Source organism: Mus musculus, chromosome 18 (assembly GCF_000001635.26).
Source record: "Mus musculus strain C57BL/6J chromosome 18, GRCm38.p6 C57BL/6J".
Classification (NCBI taxonomy): Eukaryota; Metazoa; Chordata; class Mammalia; order Rodentia; family Muridae; genus Mus; species Mus musculus.
In genome coordinates, this window is record NC_000084.6 from 10,432,902 (window position 1) to 10,459,551 (window position 26,650).

At 40.3% G+C, this 26,650-nt stretch overlaps 1 protein-coding gene across 5 annotated transcripts in view; it reads left to right on the plus strand.

The window, feature by feature from the left end:
- Greb1l (growth regulation by estrogen in breast cancer-like) overlaps positions 1–26,650 on the plus strand; it is a 238,013-nt gene that overhangs the window by 107,969 nt on the left and 103,394 nt on the right. For 3 of the 5 annotated variants that reach the window (XM_006526068.4, XM_006526069.3, NM_001083628.1), the window contains exons 2-4: positions 17,029–17,135; positions 25,321–25,480; positions 25,677–25,874. In XM_006526068.4, coding sequence (XP_006526131.1) covers positions 25,324–25,480; positions 25,677–25,874 — 355 coding nt within the window. In that variant the 5' untranslated portion in view covers positions 17,029–17,135; positions 25,321–25,323. Of the gene's footprint in view, positions 1–11,288; positions 14,984–17,028; positions 17,136–25,320; positions 25,481–25,676; positions 25,875–26,650 lie in introns of those variants that run through there. The other 2 variants (XM_011246970.3, XM_030250521.1) reach the window with 1 other exon arrangement.

Sequence of the window (26,650 nt, forward strand, 5' to 3'; positions counted from 1 at the left end):
TTGTTTGTTTGTTGTTTGTTTGTTTGTTTTTAATCTCTAACCTTGTCTTAAACTTCAGAATGATCAAATAACTCCTGGCTGTCTCCATGTGGATGCCTCATAGCCATCTCAAAACCAATATGTCTAAGAACTAAATTTCTCTCTCTTCAACTTTCATTCAACTTCCTCTTTTTTTAACTGTTGTTACATACCACTTTATTTTTTTTATATATTTTCATTTTATTAGATATTTTCTTTATTTACATTTCAAATGTTATCCCCTTTCCTCATTTCCTCTCTGAACCACCCCCCTCCCATCACATCCCTCCTCCCTCTGCTCACTAACCCACCCACTCCCGCTTCCCTGTCTTGATATTCCCTTATACTGAGGCATTGAGCCTCCACAAGACCAAGGGTCTCTCCTCTCATTGATGTCCCACAAGGCCATCCTCTGCTACATATGCTGCTGGAACCTTGAGTCCCTCCATGTGTACTCTTTGGTTGGTGGTTTAGTCTCAGGGAGCTCTGGGGGTAAGCAAAGTCTGGTTGGTTCATATTATTGTTCAAACGCATTCAGCTCCTTGGGTCTTTTCTCTAGCTCCTCCATTTGGGACCCTGTGCTCAGTCCAATAGATGACTGTTAGCTTCCACTTCTGTATTTGTCAGGCACTGGCAGACCTTCTCAGGAGACAGCTGTATCAGGCTCCTGTCACCAAGCACTTGTTGGCATTCACAACAGTGGGTTTGGTAACTGTATATAGGATGGATCTCCAGGTGGGACAGTCATTTGATAACCTTTCCTTCAGTTTCTGGGCCAAACTTTGTTTCTGTATCTACTCCCATTTGTATTTTATTCCCCCTTCTAAGAAGATCTGAAGTATCCACAGTGTGGTCTTCCTTCTTTTTGAACTTCATTTGGTCCTCATGAATTGTAGCTTAGGTATTCTGAACTTCTGGGCTAATATTCACTTATCAGTGAGTGCATACCATGTGTCTTCTTTTGTGATTGGGTTACCTCACTCAGGATGATATTTTCTAGTTCTATCCATTTGCCTAACAACTTAATTCATTATTTTTTCATAGCTGAGTAGTACTCCATTGTGTAAATGTACCACATTTTCTGTATCCATTCTTCTGTTGAAGGACATCTGAGTTCTTTCCAGCTTCTGGCTATTATAAATAAGGCTGCGATGAACATAGTGGAGCATGTGTCCTTATTACATGTTGGAGCATCTTCTGGGTATATGCCCAGGAGTGGTATAGCTGGGTCCTCAGGTAGTACTATGTCCAATTTTCTGAGGAACCGCCAGACTGATTTCCAGAGTGGTTGTACCAGCTTGCAGTCCTACCAGCAATGGAGGAGTGTTCCTCTTTCTCCACATCCTCACCAGCATCTGCTGTCACCTGAATTTTTGATCTTAGCTATTCTGACTGGTGTGAGGTAGAATCTCAGGGTTGTTTTGATTTGCATTTTCCTGATGACTAAGGATTCAACAGAAAAACTACCTTAGTCCACCTTAGTTTTCATGTAAATAAAACCACCCTGGCTGGAGTGTAGCAAATGCAGAAAGTGTGGAGTTGTCAGACTGTGATTATCCAAGGCAGTGTGCCCTTTGTTGTGGTGTTTTAAAAACACATTTGATACAGTCACATGAGAGAAAGCATAGTTGAGTGGTTAAACATGGCTTTGAAGTAAGCTGAGTTTGTGTTCCGATTCCTGGTACCACCACTTATCAGTTGCTGTGAACAAATTATTAAACTTTCTAAAACTGGGTCATCTCATCTGAAAAATAGAAACAATAATAGTTGTTAAACCCTGAGGTATCCTGGGGATGAAATAAGACACCCCATATAACACAGTGGTCATTGGTTCCCGTAAGGGCCAGGAGACAGAAATCATTCCCAGTAATACACTTCTGTGTTGCAGGACCTGACTCAAGTCCTCAAAGTGTATGCTGAAGGAGCAATTGACGTAGCAGTCTAGTGTGAATTAAAGCAAGAACAACCCTATTAAGAGAACAGCACAGGGAGAGATGGAAAGGCTTCTATTTTTTAACAATTGATGTTTTACTTTGTGTGCATTGGTGTTTCATCTCTTGTACGCCTGTGTGAGGGTGTTGATTCCTGGAGTTACAGACAGTTGTGAGCTTCTACATGGGTGCTGGAAATTGAACGTGTGTCCTCTGAGGAGCAGGCAGTGCTCTTTACCACTGAGCCATCTCTCCATCCTTGAGAGAAAAATCTTCTTTATTCTCAGTGTCCTATTTAAGTCCTAAATATTTCTCAACCCTACCCCAGCCTTCAAATCCTAACTGTGCCCATCCAGGATTTGCTTCCTTATTCACACTTTCTGTCATGCAAGAATTGATACCTAGATGAGAGGAGAGCATGGTTTCCCCCGCCGCCCCCGCCCCACGCTCACTTTGTAGCTTCTTCGGCTCTCAGGATGCACACTGACCTCCTAGGACCTGGGCATATGTCCATCTTCCTCCTTTACCGATCTCTCTCTTCACGCTGGGGTTGAGCAGTGCTGATAGGTTCTGATCTCACTCTGCTGTTTCTTTTCTTCATGCTTTCACATTTGCCTGCAAATCATAGGACATACTCAGTAACCTCACAAGCTTCTTTTCCAAATGGAGTTTCATCAGTGTATAGCTTTCACCTTGCCCCTATTGTCTTGCCCATCTGTGTGACTTTTCTCCTCTCTCTTTTCTTTAAGCTAAGAACCTCATCTGTTAGTATCCCTCTTATAGCTTAGTCCTTTATGCCAGTTCATCTTCCCTTGCTCGCTCACTCGCCACGGTTGCTCCAAGCAAGGGTAACTGGTTATGTGTCATGCACATGTCCTTTCATTTCCCAAGAGCTCTTCTTTCACCTTTGTGCCTCACTTCCTACCAGTCCTTCTGCATCTGTTCTGCGTTTTCCTCGTCCTCTGACTTTCAAACGGCCCTGTTCCTCATTGCTTACTGCTTAACATATCTTCACTAACTAGGTCAGTACCAGTATCCTCTAGCTGTGTGGTTGATGTCCTCAGGCTCTGTTTGTGCAATCTGGAGCCCTAAGCAAAGTCCTGAATTTCTATCTTCCCACTAAAAAGATTTCTTCCCTCTTCCCTTTGCCCCTGATTAAAAGAAATCCTTACCACCTCTTCCTACACTTTTGCCAAAACTTCTGGTGCGTGGTTGGCTGTGTTTTTCTCTACCAGCTCTCTATTTCCAGCTCTTGAAGAATTTTTTTATTGGATATTTTCTTTATTTACATTTCAAATGTTATCCCCTTTCCTGGTTTCCCCTTCATATTCCCTCCTCCCCCACCCACCCCCGCCCTGCTCACCAACCCACCCACTCCTGCTTCTTAGCCCTGGCATTCCCCCACACTGGGGCATAGAGTCTTCATAGGACCAAGGGCCTTTCCTCCCATTGATGACCGGCTAGGCCATCCTCTGCAGCATATGCAGCTGGAGCCATGAGTCCCACCATGTGTGCTCTTTGGTTGGTGGCTTAGTCCCTGGGAGCTCTAGGGATACTGGCTAGTTCATATTGTTGTTCTTCCTATGGGACTACAAACCCCTTCAGCTCCTTAGATCCTCTTGAAGAAATTTTTGATCATTAATTTACACATTACCACTAAACTTATCTTCTTTTTTAAAAAAATTAGTTTATTTTTAATTCATTTTTTACACTTCATATTCCATTACCCACCCCACCCCATCCACCCTCCTACTGCTCCACATCCCATACCTCCTCCCCACCCCACCCTGTCTCCACGTGGATGCCCCCACCCCCCACCCCACCTGACCTCTAAACTCCTTTGGGCCTCCAGTCTCTTGCTGGTTAAGTGCTTCATCTCTGAATGAACACAGACCCAGAAGTCCTCTACTGTATGTGTGTTGAGGGTCTTCATATCAGCTGGTGTATGTTGTCTGTTTGGTCTTCTTTCTTAAAAAAAAAAAAATCTGATTGTTAATTTCACTTTTTGAAATCTCTTTGGTTTTCTCCTGCTTCTAGAATGAAATTCAGATTCCTAATTTGACATAGAAAATTCTTTACAGACCAGCCCCACCATACTTCAAAGTTTTCTTTGGCTCTCTAACCCACCCACACTCCCACCCAGAGTCAACCCCTGGAACAGTTACCTTCTAGTGAGTCTTAAGTATGCCAGGTCTGTGGCAGTCTATTCTGGTGGCCTGTGAGGCTCTTCTAATTCTGTTTGGTAAATTCCTACCCTATCTTCTCAAGCTGCCATGTTCCTTTTTCTGATGTTATCTCTGCACTCCCTGAGCAGAGCCTGACTTCACCTCTAGCTTGGGATCTCCAAGCTCAGTGGGTGTTGTCATCAACCTTGCTACAGTTCAGTAATTTCTAAGTGAACAAATACATGGAATAAGGAACTAAGAAAGACTTTACTCTTTTTTTTCCCAGAACTGAGGACTTTACTCTTTTTTTTTTCCCCAGGGCCTTGTGCTTGCTAGGCAAGTGCTCTACCACTGAGCTAAATCCCCAACCCCAAGACTTTACTCTTAAGAACACAGATTCCTAGGGGAATATCAGTTTGAGCATATTGTGTTGACATATTGAGATATAAGGGCTATCAGGACAGAGGCCATGTTTTGTAGACTTTTATACTTTGGGAACAGCAGCTCAGAACAGACTGTCTAGATTGCCTTGCTGATAGTGTGGATGCAGCTGTCACAACTTAATACAGTAAGTAGCATCAAATTGGATGAACCATGGCAGAACAATTCGTAGTAAACAGGGAAGGGGCTGGCAGCTGGAATTGCAGGCTCCCATTGGCTTCAAACTTATTTGGCCCTTCCTTCAGGAGGAGGAGGTAGAACCTGCTGCAGTGCCTTATATTACCTTTGAAATTATATGTCATCTCTTGTTCAGTATTTTGTCAATTACATTAGTCAGGTCTGATTCAGGGGGAAAGAGGCTTTCAGCAGGAGGTATAGGTAAATAAGGGACCTTCAGCTTCTATAGAAGACCTCCTGTGGCACTCCATCACTTCCCTGCTGCATAGTGAGGGAAAAGGAAATTGAGATCTAACCTATAAATAGAGGAAAACTAGAGATGGAATCGGATAAAATTCAGCAGGGAAGAAGGAAGCTTCAGGAATCCATCAAGGGCTGCAGAGAGGGACCACTGGGAAAGGCACTTGCTGCCAAGCCCGAGGACCTGGGTTTGATATGTATCCCACATAGTAGGAGAGAACCAACTCCAGGAAGTTGTCTGCTGAGAGTTATAGGCCTGCTGAGACACGCATATACCCATGTATGTGCGGTAGCATGCATGTGCACACACACACACACACACAAGTTTGTGTGTGTGGGGGGGTGTAAAAAGAAGTTAAAAGGAAATATGAAAGGAGATGAGAGTTGCTTGTTGAGCTTTTATGACACAGATTTTAATAACCAAAAGCTTTCTTCACAATACAATATGATTTAATAGGGTGCTGATTCATCTCCCCAAAACTGGTTTTTATTAAGATTTATTTTATTTTTGCCTGCATGTATGTATGTCAGTGTACCTTGTATCTATAATGTCCAATGGATCCCTTGAAACTGGAGTTACAGACAGGTGTGATCTTCCATATAGGTGCTGGGAACCACATGTGGGTCCTCTGTAAGGGCAGCTGGTGCTCAGAAGCTCTGAGATGTCCGTCTTCCCAGCTCATCACTTGTGTTTGAAGAATTTTCTCTGTCTTTGGCAATCTTCATTCACTTACAGATGGTCTAGTAAAGTTGCATAACTCTGCTAATATTTTAATTAGAATTCCCTTATTATTTTGTTTGGAAATATAGAACTTTATAATGATTAGGCTTCTCTTTAAGAAACCCAATATGCTCCTCTGTGTAGAAAGTTTCACTTAAATTACCTAATAAAGTTTGATAATTTTAAAAAGTTACAGCATATTTGCTTTTAGCATGACTCCTGCATATTATTTTTCTGGTTGTTGTGAACAAGTTCTCTTCTCTGCCTCTATGGGACCATATTGTTTTCAATAAAAAGTTTTATTTTTTAACTAATAAAACATTTATTTACTTATTTATGCTATAAAAGTTAATGCTCTGATATATGTATATGTTATAGAATGACTTAATCAAACAGATTAACTTTTTTGTATCTCATTTAGACTCACTTATGGTGAAGTAAATTTAAATCTAGCATGTCTGCCTCCCAAACCCTGGGACTACAAGTTGGTTACCATGCTGTGAGCATTCACGTGGCTTCTAGGAATGCAAGGCCTCAAGCTTCTGTGGCGAGCATTTTACCAACTGAGCCATCTCCCTAGCCTGGTTTCATTCGGTGACTCGTGTGTGTGTGTGTGTGTGTGTGTGTGTGTGTGTGTGTGTGTGTGCATCTGTGTGTGTATCTGTGTGTCTGTGTATGTGTGTGTGTGTTTCTGTGTGTATCTCTGTGTGTATCTGTGTGTGTGTATTTTTTCTTTATCCATTTAGTCACTGGCAAACATTTAGGATGATTTCCTGTCTGCTAGTGGGAACAATGCTGTAACAAAATGGATGTGCTGATACTAACTTTGATTTTCAATGGCTATGTAATAGTTGCCCCATTTATCTACAATGGGAACATCCTAAGCCCCCAATAAATGCTTGTAAGTGAGGTAGTGCTGAGTGAACTCTATGAAGACACTTCTTAAGTTATCATGAATTCATATCAATAAAAAAATTGTAACTTGAACATAACCTACCACGTATCATGCTCAACAGTGTAGTAGGCGCCATGGTATGTATTGTTTATGCTAGTGATAGTTAACTTAGTAGACGCAGTGCCTCCCCGCCTCTGCTTAGCATCACAACTGTGTATTATATTGCACCTTACTAACCTGAAAAAGATAAAAATTTTAAAGTTTGAAATATAGTTTATCGTACATAAATTGCTTTTGTACCTTTGTAAAGTAGAAAAAATTATAAGTTTAGCCATCATAAATTGGAGATCAACATGCACACTCTTTTCTATGCAGACCTACCTAAAGGGAAGAATAAGTCATATACAAGGCACAGCCTGAGCTTAACAGCCTCATTATAAGCCAGTGCAGTTACAAACACTGCATGTGACGACAGTTGCTTACATCCAAATAGCAGTCAGTTATTTGAGGAGCTCTGAGGAATGGAACCACAGGAAACAGCACTGTGGTGGGATGCCTTTCTGAACAGCTGAGGATAGGTAGGTGGGGTGGAAGCTCTGGCTTTACATTTTGGGGGAACTGCCATGCTGTTTCCCACATAGCTCTGCTAATTTATGTTGCCACCAGCAGCATTCAAGCATTCACTTTCCCATGTCCTCTCCAGTGTTTGTCATCCTTTATCTTTGGGAAGGCAGCCATTTTGACAGGGGTGGTTACCTCTTTCTGCAGTACTGATTTGCATTCCCCTAGAGGTTAATCATGCTGGCAAGTCACACACCTTTGACCATGTACATCTTCTCTTGAGAATCATCTTTGTCTGTTTTTCTCAGTGTCTATATTTTCACTATCTTGATTAAATTTATTCCTGTTGCTTTATATTGCCTTTGTAGGAGTTGAAAATTGAATTTTGGGAAGTTTATTTTGTTTGCGTTCCTTATGTGTTTGGGGTTTAAGTCCTTATTAAAGAATGATTTACAAATATTTTCTCCTGTTCTGTAAGCTGTCTTCACTTTCTCGCTCCATTTGCTCAACAGAGGGGTTTTTTTTTTGTATGACATAATCCTATTTATCAATTTTTGCTTTTATTGCCTATGCTTTTAAAGTCATGTCTAAAAAACTATAACCCAGCTCCATGTCACAAAGGCTTCCCCAGTGCTGGCTCCTAGTGTGATTTGTTTGTTTGTTTGTTTGTTTTGTTTCTCTAAGATGGGATCTCACTATAGCCCTGGCTACCCTGAAACTTGTGGTGTAGAGCAGTCTGGCATCCAAGTCACAGAGATCTGCCTGCCTCTGCCTCCTGAATGCAGAGTTTAAAGTTGTGGGCCACTCTAGAAGGCAGCTTTGTAAGTTTCCGGTCTTATATTCAGAGTGTTTTGTTTTGTTTTGTTTTGTTTTGTTTGTAAGTTCTTTTCTTTTTTAAATTAGGTACTTTCTTCATTCTCATCTCCAGTGCTATCCCAAAAGTCCCCCACGCCCTCCCCCACCCACTCCCACTTCCGGGCCCTGGTGTTCCCTTGCACTGGGGCATATAAAGTCTGCACGACCAATGGGCCTCTCTTTCCACTGATGGCCGACCAGGCCATCCTCTGATACATATGCAGCTAGAGACATGAGCTCTGGGGGGTCACTGGTTAGTTCATATTGTTCCACCCATAGGGTTGCAGATCCCTTCAGCTCCTGGGGTACTCTCTCTAGCTCTTCCATTGGGGGCCCTGTGTTCCATCCAATAGCTGACTGTGAGCATCCACTTCAGTGTTTGCCAAGCCCCAGCATAGTTTCACAAGAGACAGCTATATCAGGGTCCTTTCAGCAAAATCCCGCTAGTGTATGCAATGGTGTCAGCATTTGGAGGCTGATTACAGGATGGATCCCCGGATATGGCAGTCTCTAGATGGTCCACCCCTTCGTCTCAGCTCCAAACTTCGTCTCTGCAACTCCCTCCATGGACGTTCCGCTCCCAATTCTAAGAAGTGGCAAAGCGTCCACACCCTGGTCTTCGTTCCTCCTGAGTCTCATGTGCTTCACAAATTATATCCTATATCTTGGGTATTCTAAGATTCTGGGCTAATATCCAGTTATCAGTGAATACATATTGTGTGAGTTCTTTTGTGATTGGATTACCTCACTCAGGATGATGCCCTCCAGGTCCATCCATTTGCCTAGGAATTTCATAAATTCATTCTTTTTCATAGCTGAGTAGTACTCCATTGTGTAAATGTACCACATTTTCTGTATCCATTCCTCTGTTGAGGGGCATCTAGGCTCTTTCCAGCTTCTGGCTATTATAAATAAGGCTGCTATGAACATAGTGGAGCATGTGTCCTTCTTACCAGTTGGAACATCTTCTGGATATATGCCCAGGGAGGTATTGCAGGATCCTCTGGTAGTACTATGTCCAATTTTCTGAGGAACCGCCGGACTGATTTCCAGAGTGGTTGTAACAGCTTGCAGTCCCACCAGCAGTGTAGGAGTGTTCCTCTTTCTCCACATCCTTGCCAGCATCTGCTGTCACCTGAATTTTTGATCTTAGCCATTCTGACTGGTGTGAGGTGGAATCTCAGGGTTGTTTTGATTTGTGTGATTACAGTAAGTTTGTGGTTTCATTTCATGTTGAACATCCAGTTTCCCCAGCAGTTTACTCTGTGTTCTTTACGTCTTTGCTGAGGACCAATTGATAGTGTGTACATTTGTTTTGGAGTTTGTTCTGTTCTGTTCTTAAATTTGTTTAGTTCGTTTCTTCTGTCAGCGTGGATATTTTCATGCCAGTAACATGCTGTTTCAGTCTCCACAATTCTGAAGTCAATTTTGAAACCGGGTGGCCTGATTCCTTCATGATTTTTGGTTTTGTTCTTTCTATCCTTTTTCTTTTTTTAGGGGAGGGAGTGGTAAAAGGCAGTTTAAGAAATCTTTAACTATTCAGTGTCTATTGACTCCATACAAATTTTAGGATTTGCTTTCTATTTTGTGGAAATTATTGTTGGAATTTAATTGTGGCTGCATTAAATCTGTTGGGTTTTTTTTTTTGTTGTTGTTGTTGTTGTTGTTATTGGTAATGTGGGTATTTTAATAACACTACTGTTCTACTCTTTGAAAAACAGCCATTTTCTAATGTATTTACATCAGTTTAATTCACTAGTGTGTTGTGGACTTTTATTTTCTATTTCATTGGTTGAATTTTTAAATTGACTTTGTGGAGTTTACAAATTAAATTTTATTCATTACTGGCAGTGTACTGTTAGCGCACAGTGATGCTATGAGCTTTATGTGTTGATTTTTTTAATTAACTTTACTATATATTAGTTTGAACAGGTTTTTTTGTTTGTTTGTTTGTTTTTGTTTTTTGAGACAGGGTTTCTCTGTATGGCCCTGGCTGTCCTGGAACTCACTCTGTAGACCAGGCTGGCCTCGAACTCAGAAATCTGCCTGCCTCTGCCTCCCAAGTGCTGGGATTAAAGGCGTGCGCCACCACCACCCGGCGATAGTTTGAACAGTTTTTAAAGGAGTCTTGGGATATTCCACATAAAAGAGCATGCCATCTACAAAGAGTATATCATTTCATATTTAGTCTAGAAGTGTGTTGCTTTTAATTCCCTCTTTGAAGAAGACGGTCAAGCGTCAGCAATGGAGCCTGGCTCCCAGCATAGGCGATATTCACTGTGGTCAGGGTGTCTGACTGAAAACCCCAGTCAAGGCTTGGTGGGCTCAGTGTTTGCATTTGTAATGCTGTTTTTCTTTCTTTCTTTTAAACATGTATTTTTTTATTTTATGTTTATTGGTGTTTTATCTGCTTGTATGACTGTGAGGGTGTCATATCTTGAAGTTACAGACAGATGTGAGCTGCCATGTGGCTGCTAATAAATATAGTAAAGCTAATTTTTAAAATAAACATATAAAGTTCATAGCATCACTGTGTGCAGAAAACTGCCAATAATGAATGACGTGAACCTGGATCCTCTGGAAGAGCTGTCAGTGCTCTTAACCACTGAGTTGTCTCTGCAATCCCTCAGAGAACTTTCCTTGCACATTTCAAAATAGCAACATATATTTTACAGTATGTGTCCATTATTGTATTTGGCTGTGTTTCTGTGGTCGGTGGTTAGTAGGTTTGGCTTTTTCTCTCTTTCTCTTTCTTTTAAACAGATTCTTGTTGTGTAGCCCAGCAGGCTTTAAATTTGTAGTGATCTTTCTATCCAGTCCCCCTATGTGAGACTACAAGTGTGTATCATGACACTTGGCACAGCCCCAATTTTAGTGTTGGCATTTTAGAATGTAGTTTCATCATTTGAGGAACTGTCTCATCTCTGCCCTCTTCTAAGTCATGATTCCTACCAAACAGGAACTGCTTTTTTTCTTTGAGTTACGAATAGCACCAGTCTATTGCACTGAATAAATATTTAATGGAGATTGAATGTTTCCTGTCTGGTAGATCGATTACTTTTGTCAATTCTCTAAGGAAAGCACTTAAAAAAAAAAAATGTCCTGCAGTAGGCTAAGGAATTTGCTTTCCTTGGTATTATGATTTATATAAGCTTTGTTTTTGTTTTTTTTTTTCAGTGATAAATAGTTTCATGGCCCTTAGGCTTTTAGTTATGAGCTTATTCTTATTTAATATGTATGACTGGAATTTCATGTCATCTCAAAATATAAACCTCAGAATCATCAGCCTAGTAACACGCAATAAAACTATTTCCTAAAAGAACTGAGTTTTCTAGAATTTTTGGCATTTAAGGCTATGAAAATGAAGTGTAAAAATGTTTGCAGTAGAGTTTTAATAGAAAATTAAAACTCCCAAGACAAATTATTACTTACTGTTAGTTGACAAATATTTGTATTTCTTGAATTAGTCACATTCTTATTTAATTATTACTCAGATATTTGTTAAAGCCTTAGATTTAAATTAAATACATTTCTCTTTGGAGTAGCTATGAAGTCAGTGAGAGAAGGAATTTGTAGGTGCTCTACGCAACCCTGTTTTCTGGATGAAGCATGGTGAACAGAATCACCAACTCAGCAAATCTGACTATGGCACAAGAAAAGAAAAGACACAAGCCATGTGGTGGTGGCACACAGCTTTAATCTCAGCAGAGCAGGTGGAGCTCTGTGAGTTCAAAGCCAACCTGGTCTACAGACTGAGAAATCCTGTCTCCAACAAACAAATAAACAAACAAATAAACAATGAATGAATGAATAATAAATAACTAAATAGATAAAGGAAGGTACTAGTTGGGGAGAAAAAAATCAGCAATAATGGGTGATGGATAAGAGTATCAATATAATATAATACAATCTATACATGCATGTAATTGTCAAAAATAAATAAATTTAATTAAGTAGAAAGTTTTCAATTTGTGAGACTATAGAAATATTCTATCACTATAGAAAATATTCTGTGTGTTTTGTCACTATGGTGTTCAGTTGAAACCTATCAATATCAGCTAGAAAATGGAAGTCATTTAAATAAAACAGAAAAATGAATAGACAGAAAAAGCATATAAATGCTTTCTATTATTTTTTCTAAGAAGAATATTGAACATATTTGTGACATGAGTAAGTCACACCTGGTGATGAAATGTCCTCTATTTGTAAGAAATAATTCCATAGTGATTAGCAAATGACAACTGGTTTAAATAACCATTGCTATTGTTCAGAGCTTGTTTTGCTTGAGGAAGACTGTGCCTCAGCAAAATGGTAATACATGTATGGTAACAAAATGACAAAAGGCAGTGGAGTCAGAATGAATCTCTTACCAGTTTTTAGGTCTTTTTGGCCATATGAAATCTTTACTTTTGGGGATTTGTTAAAATATTTTACAGCACACAGATTTTAATTAAATTGATACCATACTGATGGAAGTTGGATAGCATTACCCAGAGGGAAGAGATAGGTTGGGATAAACTGGAAAGAGCTTAAGAAGTTCTGCTAACATTTGATGCAAGTGAGAGGAGCAGCTACATCTGAGAAGTTTCTTCCTGCTCCAAGCCAGGAGGAAGGAGAACCTGCCCTTTACCCGCAATGTCTGCAGCATTCTTCTGCCTCATGATATCATTGCCAAGAAAATGTGCCCAATCCTAAGTGGCACATGTTCTTGCCTGCGGTTGAAGAAGCCTGCGGGTTGTTTGTAAGGTATTGCAGATCCAAGTCTGCAGAAGTGACAGGGGACATGGGGAGTGCTCTTGTCCAGGAAGGGAAGCTTCCTAGACATTACAACTCTTGTCCAGGAGCCAAATGGAAGATAAATCACCACTGGCCACCTCTTCTTATTGAAATGGTTCAGCCCTGGCCTTTAACTGGAGGACTCACAGGGTTTTGAAGTGCAAATAGGATGGTGAAGGGTAAACTCTTTTAGGACTTCATGTTGATGGATTTTCCCCCTGTGTGGGTTTCTAACCCTGACTGTGATCTGGAAGCGACCCTGAAAGAAAGAAAAGTCTTACTTTGTTTTTGATCAGTCAAGCAATAAGAACTTGCCATAGGGATGTGCTTGCCGCGCATGCATATGGGTCTTGTCTTAGAAGAAGATAATTTAATTGGAGCTTTTGGGAGCCCTTTGCAGAGGTGCTGTCATTTGAAGATCACTTCTTTCTTGCTACTAATGCCCAAGTTTGAGAGTACTCAAGGACATGTTGTTTTAGGAGAATTATGTTGAGCTAGTTCAGGATGGACAAAGTCTTCTACAAAATGATAGTCACTCCATAATCCAAGTTGTACACATTCATTCCATTATTTTGCATATATTTTTGCCAGCCTTAAACATAAAATAACAAATTCTGAAAGTATACTGTACTGTGATATTTATAAATATGCCAAAGTAACAAAATAGGAGACAGAGAAATGTTTAAATAAGAGGTGTTGATTCATAGAGCTAGTTCTGTTTATTCTCCAAATAATGTAAGTACAATGCATAAAGCATCTTTTAAATGTTGTGGTGATCTTTAGATGAGAGGAATCCTTACAGACTACAAACTCAGCCCAAATTTAGCATAACTTCAAGGCTTTATATGGGAAGATTTTAAAGAAAAATTAAAGTATTTTACTAAGCAAATATTATTTTCTTTGCTCATAGTTCATAGAAATGCTGTTGATGAGCCTGTCTTTGGAATTCTGGATCTTTAGATGTACCATACATGTTTGTAGTATTTGTCCTTTTTTTTGAGAACAACATTTATTTCTCTACAATAAAGGCTTACAACTGTGTCTCTTGATATTTGTTATAAAAATGGATCACTAATCTCCATAATTGACATTGATCCCAGTGTTTAATTGAACCTCTAAGTTCAATTAAAATTCCTTCAGAATTTCCCCATCCTGGTATTTAAATTTCAGAGGTGTACTTCTTCCCATTTTATTTGAAATAAGGACAAACCTCCAGACTCTAGATGGACAGAATCTCCTGTATGTAGAGCTTCCCTGGCATTGGTTTGTTGCTGGGAGATGTTCACATGACCTCTCCTTTGTTTGCAGCCCTTCCCAGGATGCTCTCCTGTTCACTATCTTTTTAAACCCAAGTTGGAGGTTGTTTGATTAATGAATGGTGAGCTTTTCTATTCGGAGCTATGCATATTGTTGACATTGTGTCACATGTTGCTTTTTAATTTTCTGATGTGCTTAATGTGTTTTTAATTTGCAAAGCATGAGTGTTCCTTTCATAGCAGTAGAATAGAGTCGGTGTTTCTAAGTCCAGATATTGCTTTATGCAAACAAGAAGAGTCAGACTGAATTGAAGCCCTGGGTTTCCTTCAACACACATGTCAATGAATTTCACTTTGAATATTGTTGAATAAAAGAGGACACTTGAGAAAGGCTTTTCTTTCTAAGACCATCTCTTGCCTCTTGGCCAGTGAATTGCCCCAATATAAAAGCACTGGGCAAAGTGAGTTACAGAGGGAAAAGGCAATCCACAAATGATCACTCCTTTCTGCCTTTGATTGTGTCGGATTTTGTTGTGTGTGTGGCAATTGTTTTCTTTTTCACTTAGAAGAGGTTTATGGTTCGATGCCTGTCAAGTCAGAGCCCGTCCTTAAGGTGGCAGTTGTATTTCTCTCTGAGTTCCTGGAGGTGGTGGTAATCCTTTGTTCACCCAGCAGTGTGCTTGCTCTGGAGAGCATCTGCCACTCTATGCATTACAAGATGGATGGGTCTCCAGTGAACTGCTGGGGGAAGCAAATGGTGAAAACAAGAAAAGACAAGGGGTTTCGGGGTCTGCAGAGGACAGACAACAAGGAAACACTTAGAAATCAAGAACAAGCTGAGAGGCACAGGAAGGGAGCAGGGATGAACCCATGTCGCTCTATAAACATCTTGGAGCTCCACATCTTTCAGTGGCTTGTGGTGGTCTGAGGGAGTGCTCTACCTCATGGTAACAAGTTTGTGTTTCTGATTATCGGGGTGTGTGGGGGGCTGTGTGTGTGTGTATAAAATTTTGGGAAAGAACAATAATGGTAGGGATGATTTATTAAGACTTTGCTTTAAAATTTTAAAGATTAAACTAAAAATCAAACTTTTAGCCATTTCAGTTTCCTTTTTCTTGTTTGCTTTTCTCTCCTTTCTGTTTTATAAGCAACTGACAACTTGAAAAGTTTTGGCCGTGTACCAAATACCCTCAGTGTTTTCTAAACACTTTTGGCACTTCTGCAGGGGAGTACTGAGAGTTCTGTCTTAATGGAGGCTGAGGGGGTAGGGTGAGGGTGGGGGGTTAAGTTGTTTTAAATTATCACCAGTTTCATTTAATGGATTCTGTGATAGAAGAAAAAATATATATTTTTTTATTGATCTGTCAGATGTTAGAGGTTTGTATTATATTCATTTTGTTGGTAATGGTCACAGTGTGTAAATCCTTACCCAGGCAAAGTCTCTCCTGTGGGACAAGAGAGGGAAGGAGATCGGCTAGGGATAGAAGAGGGGAGAAGAAAGAGCAGTGTACCCAGAAAACAAAAAATGATTTTTTTTCAAACTTTCAAACTTATTGGCATTTGTCTAGGAAAAAGTCCATCGTTTGAAAGGCAGAGAGACTGAGATGGTTAGAAGCTTTAGCTATACAAATGGTGGAGGCTGGAGCGCCTCCTTCTCCATGGTGTAAATAAGAGATGAAAGCAGAGGGGTGACAACAAAGGATCAGGTCCTTTAAGGAAATGTGTGCAGCCTGAATAGGGGTCTGTGGCCCGGGGCCAAAGGTCTCAGCTTTGAGTGTAATTAGAAGAAAATACAAAAATGTCATTACTAGCAGGTAAACTGTGTAGCACGTGGCTAAAAATTAGCAATTTTAGACTCCAAAGCTATTGGAATTGGATTATTGACCTTTTAAAAATCATTAAAGTACTGCAGAATTGGACTGTTCTTGTTGGCAATAATGCAGTTTGACCTCATTGACCATATGGGGTAGTCTTGGGTTTAGATTAGGTAGGAAGGCTCCCGATTCTGAACGATGCTATTTGTGCATGTGTCAGTGGAAAATGTGTGAACATGATTATTCTGTGAGAAGGTGTTCTTCCAGTAAGGAGAGGTTATGATAAATATTTTTATCCCCAAATCTGAAATGTTTCTTTTCTGCCTTTCAAGTTGATGTAAAAAGAAAAGTACAAAAAGATTTTATTAACATGACTTCAAGTATTTTAGTGTTATAAATATATGTACCAGGCTTACTGCACTTACACAGTCTTACAGAACTAAGACTCTTTGGTTTTCTTTTTTAGATACAGTAAAAATTCTAAGTTATGTATAAGAATTAATGACAAGTTCCTTTAATTCATTTAAGACCTTTGCAGCTTTATCTTACTTTTCATGCAATAGTTTATATCAACCATAATCTATTTAGCAAAGAGGAATAATAGGCACATTATTCAATCTATTGTAGATAATTAAAATTAATTTAACACCTCCTAGAAATACACTACTCAGAAGTTAGGAAATAGCCTTTTCTCTTCCTGCAATTTTTCTTTCTGAAATCATTACAGACTCTCAAAAAGTAGAAAAACATTATTTTGGTTATTAATTACATTTTATCTTTTTGTATTTCTTTGAATAAATTAATTTTAGACAAATATCAAGAATTTTTAAATTCCCAAATGTCTTCAAATAAGAAATTTACCTTGTATTAATTCCATTTCTAAGATATAAGTGTTCTGTGGACTTTTCGTGTTATGGTAACACGAGCCAAAAAACTTGCCCAGCTTGCACTAAGGAAAGGGATGGGATTTTAAAACGATTCCTTTTGAATATAGTTGAATATATATTGGAGTGCAGTTATGTGAGGAGTTCAGGAAGAGGAAACATCTTTGCTTTCTCTCATTGTAACAAATACAGTTAAGTAGGACTTCTGTGATCTTATAGAATTTAGGTAATGCAGATTGTTATATTGTAAAGTTAATGGCCCTGGGGAGTAACCTATGCTTTTATGTTTTATAGGTGCAAAGAAACCTTAAGAAACTTCTAACCGAGAACAAGCTCCCAGAGGCGTTGACTGCCTAACTTAACCATGAACATGATTTAAAAATGTTAATATATGAACCAAGGTATTGTATGACTATATTCTTCTTCTTAAACTTTCCATGATCAAATTTGTTTGGGGAAGCTGTTAGAGTTAAAGCTGTGACATTTGATCCTTACACTAACTAAGCAGATGTTTATATAGACTCTCTCTTGTTCTTATCCACCCTGCGTGCCTACCTGCACTTCATCTTCTCACTCCTTAAGTAAAACTTACTCCAGAATACATTTTTCTCCCAGCTAGCTCTGTATTTCCTATTGACATAAACTGAGAAAAGAAAAATGAATTCAAGGGCTAAAGAGAAAGCTCCATGGCCAGAGCGCTCACACCGGGTAGACGCGCTCATAGTAGGTAGACGTGCTCATAGTAGGTAGACGTGCTCATAGTAGGTAGACGTGCTCATCCTGGGTACAGCAGGTCCTGTCATGCTCACCCGTCCATGATGAACTTTTTGGTTCCTCTTTGGTGATTAAAATTTTCTTTCAGATTGTCTAATAAGAGACTTCTAGACTCTCAATTATGCAGACATACCCAAACTGCATTTAGGAATCACATATGTTTACAGTTCGTTTCACATCCTAGTGTTCTGAGACTTCTGTTACAGGGGCTTTCTAGGATATTTGGCTTTATTTTTAGAAGACTTCTAACTCAGGGGGAAAGGGTGATACAGGGCATCCTCTTCCCACAGCAAGTAAAAAAATATCAAGAATTGAGAATTTAGGGTGACTGCAATAGGTGAAGCTTGGCTTTTAGAAGGAACATACCCCAAACTCTCTTTTCCCCCTTGGTAGTTGTGGTGTGTTTAAATAGCCTGGTGTTTTCAAGGAAGGCCAAAGATCTCTTCCTCTTTTATGACCTGCTGTATCCCTTTGAGGCCAGAGAGAACAAGAGGGTCATTGCCACTTCGCCCTGGTCCCTGTTTGTTCCCTCATGATGACCACAAAGACACTGAAACCCAGTATTGGCTCAACATCTGGAAAGCAGTCAGAGAGAGGGAGGAGGCAGGAAAGCAGGCGAACTTGCATTCTGTTTCACCAGGTGCCAGGAGGAAGCAACATTAGCCTTTTTGATAAGGGAGGCAAATTCTGTGGGCTCTGGCATTAGGCTTCAACAATTGAAGAGGTCAAAGGACAGCTGAGCCGGGTCAGCGAGACACCATGGGGTGTATTTTGTTACTTAGTAAAAGGAGCAGCCTCCTAAAACCTTAAAGGATTCCCTTGAAAAATCTGTGTTGTGAAAAGGTTTTATGAGTCTCATGGCAATAACTCCTGATTTATCTAAGGAACGCTAGCTTTTGTCTAATGGAGGGATAATCCTCACCAAATGTTGGCGAGGACTCAGCAGAGGTCTGAAAGAACAGTTTGGATTTGAAGTGGACTTTGCTTTCCAGAACGTTTATCATTTTAATGTTTCTGTCCCAACAAAGAATTCTGCGCTGTTGAAATATTGCCTTTTCCATTTCTTGGAACTGAAAGCAGTTAGGAGAATGCCAGGCCAGGGAGCCAGTCACATTAATTTCAAAATTATTCTACGTGCTTCAGACGTTTCTTATACATAAGAGAACTGCTAAACCTTTTTCAAATATCAAAACCTGCTAACTCTAGAATGTTATCTTTAAATTTCTTTTTATTGTACTTATAAGGGGCTTACATGAAATGAAGTATGTTTCAGGCTCACAGTTTTAAATTTTTTTAAATTATTATTGCTTTCTGTGTGTATGTGTAGCTCTGGGGATTGAACTCAGGGCCTCATATATACTAGGCAAGCACTCAACCACTGAGCTACAGCTCTGGCCCACAGACTTTTAATTTTAACTGTTAATAACTGACAGAAGGGAACTATGAGCTGGTGGCTAATGTCAAATCCTCCACTTTTTCCTGAAAAAGAAAAAGTTTTATATATACTGTATCAGGAAGAAAAAAATCAAGGTGAGAGTCATTAATAAAAATGTTCTGTTGTGGCAGTGCGTTTGCCTAGCATATATGATGCCGGGGTTCTATCTCCAACACTGACAAAGAAGGCGGTACAACAAGGAACATTCTTTTTGAAAGCAGTTGGAGAAGTGGGAGGGGTGTGTGTGGAGTGTGGTCTCCTTTTTGAGTGAGTTGTGAATGAATACCTTTAAAGACGTTAGCCTCCTGGCAGTCAGGTAACGACAGTATTTTGATATTCTACTTTATATATCATGCATATGTACATATATAGAAAGAAGACATATGTGTCAATATAGAAATATTAATATAGAATAATAACAAAGAAAAATCATGTGTATGATAGGCCTTGTTAAACACTTTTACTAATTTGTAAATTAGTTGTGATTACTGTATTCATTAACTACAGGCAAACGGTGTTTTCCAATCCTTTTTTCAGTAATGAATCCTATTCAGGGAACATATATATGAGTGTCTATTTTCTCAAGGTTAAAGTGTCTTTCAACAACTAATTTAGAAACCTGAGTGTGTGGCTGATAATTGCCTAGAGAAAACACACAGCTGTTTAAGTAGCATTGAAATTTCAGCGAATCTGACAAGTGCAGTCAGCAGAGTTAATTAGATAAGGAAAGACTGATGGGGGAAAATGTGGGGGTGGGGAAGAGAACACCGGTTGGGGAGAATGGGGGAATGAGAGGGGTCACAGGAGAGGAGACAAGGTGGGGAGGCAGGAATAGGGATAGGACAAAGCAAGAGCTCTACACAGGGCCAGGAGGGTCATTTGCTCTTCTCTGTGAAACTGTGTACCCCCTCTTTTAGTGTTTCCTCCCAGTTAAAACAGGGTGTGTTGCTGCTTCTCAGTTGTGCAATACGGGTGCATCTGTAAAAAGCCCCAAACTCACATCTGTTGGGAAAAGGCAGCTGTTTGGTAACAGTACCTAAGGAGAATGATCAGAGTCCGATTCTGGACCACAGTTCAATGGGCTGGCCTTAGATGGACTGCATTTTCTTACTTGGAACCTGGACTTCTCCTTCCTCTTTGCGCTGTTTAACTCTTTCCCAGGTGCATGCTAAGGGGACCCTGTTTCTAGATTAAATTACCCACCCTCACCTCAAACCAAACAGACTGTAGAAGTCTTTCATGTGTCCTTACTTATATATCCAATGGGTTAGTGCTCATAGCTCACTTTCTAAACAGTATTTTAAAAATTAGATGGGGGTGGTTAAATAATAGAATTTAAACAAAAAAAAATCATTATCTTTGCCTTTGCTGCTACACTTCCAAAAGTATCAACTGACATTTAGAACGATGTTTTAGTGCTATCTTTTAAATTACGTTTGCATTTGGGAAACTAGGTTTTGCCCCTGGAGCTTTGTGCAGATTTCCATCCCCACCGAGGTGGATTCTACAAAGTCACAGAGGTTTTGAAATCTGCCTGTGACAGTCCTGATGGATGTGATGGCCCACACTTTAGAAGCATTTCTCATTATTTAATGTTTTCTGTCCTGGATTATTGACTTTTCTTCCTAGTGAAGAATTGGTCTCTGGGGACATGGTGGAGGTCTTGCTGCCTCGGCCACTCGGCTGCTTTGAGTGCACCCAGGAACTATACCCGTTCCAGAGTCTTGACAAGACGGTTTTTTTTTCTTACAGAAGAATGTCTGGTATTTCAAGGAAGAAAGTAAAGGTTTTTTCATAGGAATACTGTATCCCTTTGTTACAGATTGAAGTAGAGTCCTACTTCATCTTCCTATGACAGTCTTTGTAATTGCTATGAAATCACTGGGTGTATCACAGTGATTCTGACCATGGCTGAGGACAATTGTGTGATCTACTGAGAACAGTAGAATTTATACTTAACTTACTAAGTCTCCTTTAAGAAAATGCCAGTACTTTTGGCTTCAGAACCTATCAAAATAGACCCCATCTAACGGTACAAAAGACTAAAGCATTGTCTGTTTGTTTTTTTCATTAGTTAATTTATTTATTCACTTTACATCCTGATCACAGGCCCCCCTCCTCCCAGTCCCAACCTCACAAGCCCCCTCCCCTTCTCTGAGGAGAATGGGAAGCCTCCCTTGGGTACCATCCTACCCTGGGATATCAAGTCCCAGCAGGACTAAGTACTTCCTCTCCCACTGAGGCCCAACCAGGCCTTAGGAAGGGATCCAATGGCAGACAATAAAGTCCAAGATAGCTTTCACTCTAGCTGTTAGGGGACCCACATGAAGACCAAGCTTCACGTCTGCTACAAATGTGTAGGAGTCCAGCTCCCGCCTGCTCTTTAGTTAGTGGTTCAGTCTCTGTGAGCCCCCTTGGGCCCAGGTTAGTTGACTTTGTAGGTTGTCTTGTGCTGTCCTTGACCCTTCTGCCCTGTTCAATTCTATCCCCCACTCTTCCCCAGGACTCCCTAAGCTCTGCCTGATGTTTGGCTACCGGTCTTTGCAACTGTGTCTATCTTCTAAGCCTCTCAGGAGACAGTTATGCTAGGCTCCTGTCTGCAAGCATAGCAGAGTATCATTAATAGTGTCCAAGTTGGCTCTTTCCCAAGGGATGGATCTCAAGTTGGGCCAGTCATTGGTTGACCATCCCCTCAATCTCTGCTCCATCTTTATCCCTGTGCATCTTGTAGGGAGGACAAATTTTGGGTTGAAGATTTTATGAGGAATTGATGTCCCTCTCCCTCTACTGAAATTCCCATCTGGTGAAGCACTGTCATTTAATCTAATTGGTTTTTCATATTTTCAGCAAAAATAGGGGATTTGAAAATGCAATAAAACACATTTGTTTTGAATGCATGCTAAGCTTTGTGCTATATCAGAATTTGCTTTAAAAGAGACAGTATTGTGTCAAATCTGGTTAATATACAATTAGATAAGACACAAAAATTCAGTATCTCTCTCTGCTTTTCTCTCAATTCTGGCCTCACAGAATATCTACCCATCCCAAAAACTCACAATCAAATAAGGGAGTTAAACAAATACTCAAGCCAGCTAATACAAATAATTAAGGGTAACAAATGTCTATTTAAAAGAATAAGCCCAGCTGAGAGTTAGCTCAATAGTATAGCACATACTTAGCACACACAAGGACGGGGTCAATCACCAGCATCAGTAAATAAGTAAATAATAAAATGCTAAGACAGCCCAAAAGAGAGTGAATGGTGAATGTGCATTTGTGTGTAGTTTGGTGTTAAAGGCTCCGTATGAACTTAGAAGAACAGAACTTGGTGTATTTGTTCAAGCACCACCCATCATCTCTCTCAGTCTCCCCTCGCTATAACCTTAAACCCACAGTGAATATGTTAGTAAGAATAGAATCTACCGTGCAACAATGCTTCCTTTCCTTCTGAAAAATCAAATTGCATTGCTGGGAGAGCTTGGGAAAGATGTTCAAGCTCATTACCAGGCCCTCTGAACTTGAGAAGTAGCTGTCTCCCAATCATTGCCTAGTAAGATGGCTACTTGGCACATGTAGCTGTTTAAATTAAGTGCAATGAGGCAAGATGTGAGTCACAATAGCCACATTTCAGGTCTTGACCATCTAATGTGGCTTACAGACACCATGTGATGGAACTGAATACATAGAACATTCCTGTCGGTCTGGGATGTCTATTGAGTAGCACTTGGTGTCAAATGTTATTCAGGATTTTGATATAAAATATTTTAATGAATTATACATAATGGAAAATAGCAGCTTTTGGAATTTTTCTATTGATAGTTATATGTGACTGAAGCAGAGACCTAGAACCTGCTGTGGCACCTAACACACTCAAAGGAGTTTTTGTCTTTTCTTAGTAATCCTAATGTAGCCAGTGCTGAGACACCAAAGCAAAAAGCAACCTTCGCTACTAAGTCTTTATGCACATAGTCCTATATAGGCACTTTTTACAAGACTTCAAAATCTCATTTAGTCTCATAAAAACTAGAAGATTTGCCGTCTTGCCCCATTCCACAAATGAGAGATGAAGTAGGCAGCATCACCCAGGAAACTATAGGGCAGGAATCAACTTGAGAGCCTGTGTGCTTGACTGCAAGGTTCTCAGCAATGAGAGACTGAGAGACGGTAATGATAAATAGTGGGGAAAGTGCATGACAGTGTCTGTAAAGGCAGAGTGAACAGTCTAGTAAGTTGCACAAAGCTATCTCTTTTTCTGCGCTAGCAATAAATTCTGCTTTTAAAATAACATTAAAACAGAAACAACAAACACCCCATATGGTTCACCCCACTAAAAGGACATACTATCTTCATTTTCATCAATCTCTCTCTCTCTCTCTCTCTCTCTCTCTCTCTCTCTCTCTCTCGTGTGTGTGTGTGTGTGTGTGTGTGTGTGTGTGTGTGTGTGATATAGCCCAGGCTATCCTGGAACTTGTAATAAGTGCTCCTGCCTCAACATCCAGAGTGCTGTACAATACAGGTGTGCACCACTGCACACAGCTGCTCTCACCCTTTTCTGTTTCAAACAACACATTAAAACATGAAAAAGCAGCCAGGCTGTGGTAGCTCACGCCTTTAATCCTAGCACTTCGGAGGCAGAGGCAGGCAGATTTCTGAGTTCGAGGCCAGCCTGGTCTACAAAGTGAGTTCCTAGCCAGGGCTATACAGAGAAACTCTGTCTCGAAAAAAAAAAAAAAGAAAAGAAAAAAAGAGCATGTGCATTTTTAAAGTGTAAACTTGAATCTTAATTTAAAAGTAGAATGGCTCTGTTCATTTGCAGAAACCTAGTTTTGATTCTGTTTGTTTTTCTAAGAACTCTGCTTTTCCCCTTGAGTAGCAAGTTTATCCATGGGCTTTTATACTGTAAACTTGCTTTGATCAAGGTGTGCTTTCTGTGTTTCATGCCTCTCATTCTTAACTGGGGAGGGGGGGGATGTTCCTGGGAACACAGTCTGTGTAGTACTTAGTATGTTGGTAGTTAGTATGTTGTTTTGCTTTTCATTTGCAGGAGAGAAGAAATTGAGGGGGTCTGTGGGAAGTAGCTGGAACCTATTTCCCCAACTTCCTTTTCTTGCCCTCCCTGGTTGCTTACGCCCACCCCACTACCCTAACTTCCTATGGAAAGGGAAAAGGCAAGAGCAGAAACTGCCATGGTAGCATGGTGGTTTGTAGCGGGTTCCATCTGCACTTCAAGCAGTTAATTAGTGGTGCAGAAAGGGCCACACTATCTTCTACCTTCCCTTCTCATTCCTCGGTATCACAAACGTGGCCAATGGTCCCTGAAAAATCTGTGATATGGAAATCGATGTCATATATGTTCTCTTGTTGCATTTGCTTTAATGACTAACTTTGAAATGTCTTTCTCAATTTTCTAACTGAAATCATGTTCCCTACTAACATCCTAGCAGGTATTCCCCCATCTCAGGCAGTGATGAATGCCAATAATTTCAGTGACCCTAAGTATTCAGTACAGTGTTTAGAATCTGTTATGCTGAAAGGGCTTCCTTTGGGACTCCACCTTTCCTTAAGTAGCATGAGGCTTTCAAGGGTAGAAAACATCACCATCTGTGCTAAAGAAGCCCTGGGTCAGCTCTCTGCCCTTTATAGTTTTTAAAATGCTGCTTCCTTTTACACCAAGTCTGAACACCTGTATCCAATTAAGTACATGATGGTAAAGCTCCATTTCCCATTTTTTGCTGACTTAATGTCTTCATTCAGTGCATTGTTTGCCCTGTGTATATGAATCTGGCATTTACTTTTTAAACAATCAGGGAACAGAGTTAAGATGTTGTACATTGGGAGCTGGAGAGGTGGTTCAGTAGGTAAAATCATTTATATCACTCACATGGGAGCTCACTACTATCTGTAACCCCAATTCCAGAGGCCTGCTCCAAGCATGCGCGGGTGCACATATGTAGGCAAGACACTCAAATAAAAACTTAAAGATAATGTTACGTTTAATTTAATTCAAAATACCTCCTGGGGAATGTAGTTTCTAGGACTTGCTAGGACAGCTGACTTATCAGGCTGGCAGTAGACTGAGAAGAGATGAGATTTCTAGGCACTTTGCTCTGGACAAAGGCCACCTTTGGAATTGTTCTACTGATCATGGGCAGGAAGTCCCTGTGGTTTTCAGAAGAGGTCCAGATCCCTTAGATCTGGAATTACAGATGGCTGTGCCCACCATGTGGGTTCTGTGAACCAAACCCAAGTCTTCTGAAAGAGCAACAAGTACCCATAACAGTTAAGCCACTTTTCCAGCCCCACACATGGAGTTTTAGGACATAAACATCTAATACAAAATTCCCCTTCTACTTTTTCTTTGGGATGTGCTGGTACAGACCATGGGGAACTCATATGCTGGGCAACTGAAATCTGCTAGATTTGAGGAAGCTCTACACAACTCCATAGAAGCCTCGCTCAGATGTAGTACTGCAGTGCCACGGCCAATCTTCTCCCAGCTCTACTTGGACCCAGACCAGCATCCTTTCTCCACTGCAGGTAAGTTTCTCAATTACAGGCCTTTTTAGATTCCTTTCAAAAGAAGTGGGGATTCCAAATCCTGGGAACTCAAACAAATGTTAAAAATGCTAGTCTCCCCCCTCCTCAAAGTTATCTTTCAGATTTCTCTTATAATCAATTTTCCATAAGCTTCTTTTTTAAAATTAAATATGCATTGGTTTCCTCGTTTAAACAGATGTCAAACCAAAGGTGGAAGATCTAGATAAAGACCTAGTACATCCCTATACTCAAAATGGCAGCGTGGATTTTTCTCACAATGTAGCAATGAATGAAATGGAAGATGATGAAGATGAAGAAGAAATGTCTGACTCAAACAGCCCACCAATTCCCTACTCACAAAAACCTGCCCCAGAAGGATCTTGCACGACAGATGGTAGGTTCACACTTCTGAGCTCTTTTTGGCCTTGTATTGTAATATCATCTGATCTGTTTTCTTCCATGTGGACACCAGGCACTGAAGGAAGGAGTGACTGTGTCCTCTCCCCATGATCTCTTAAGGGTTCATAGCAGTTGTCTACAGGAAACACAAGTCCTACCCACTCTTGTAGATGAAGACACTGGGGTTCACGGTTAAACTATTTCCCTGAGAGGATCTATGCTAATGCAAGTTCAGGTTCTCTCCTTCCATGCTAGGAATCAAACTCAAACGGTCATGCTTGCCGGCAGGCACCTTTGCCTACTGAGCTATCTCACTGGCCTTACAGCTATACTCACTGAGTGCAGAAGTAAAATATAAATCTTTTATAAATATCGTGTTGCTTGATTCTCTCTGTCTGTTTGTCTGTCTCTATTTTTTGAGAGTAGGTCTCATTATGAAGTGTGAGCTGGCCTGGAACTCACTATATAGAGTATGCTGGCCTCAGACTCAGAGATTTATTTGCCTGCCTCTTCCTCCCCAGTGCTGGGATTAAGCTGTGTACCACAACACTGGCTTGCTGATCTCATTCTGTTTGTTCAAGTCAGCTTTAGTTGCTACCACACTTTTAACCACATTTTAAATGAGGGAACCCTGGTTTCTAATGTTTTCATTGTTTGTGGTTTCTGTGAGATCCCAGCTTAATTCTACCTTCTTCCTGCCACATAGTTGTGGAGTTCTGATTGTCCACCTAATTAGTGTGTGGGATGTGGGTTTTATATTCAGACTGGCAT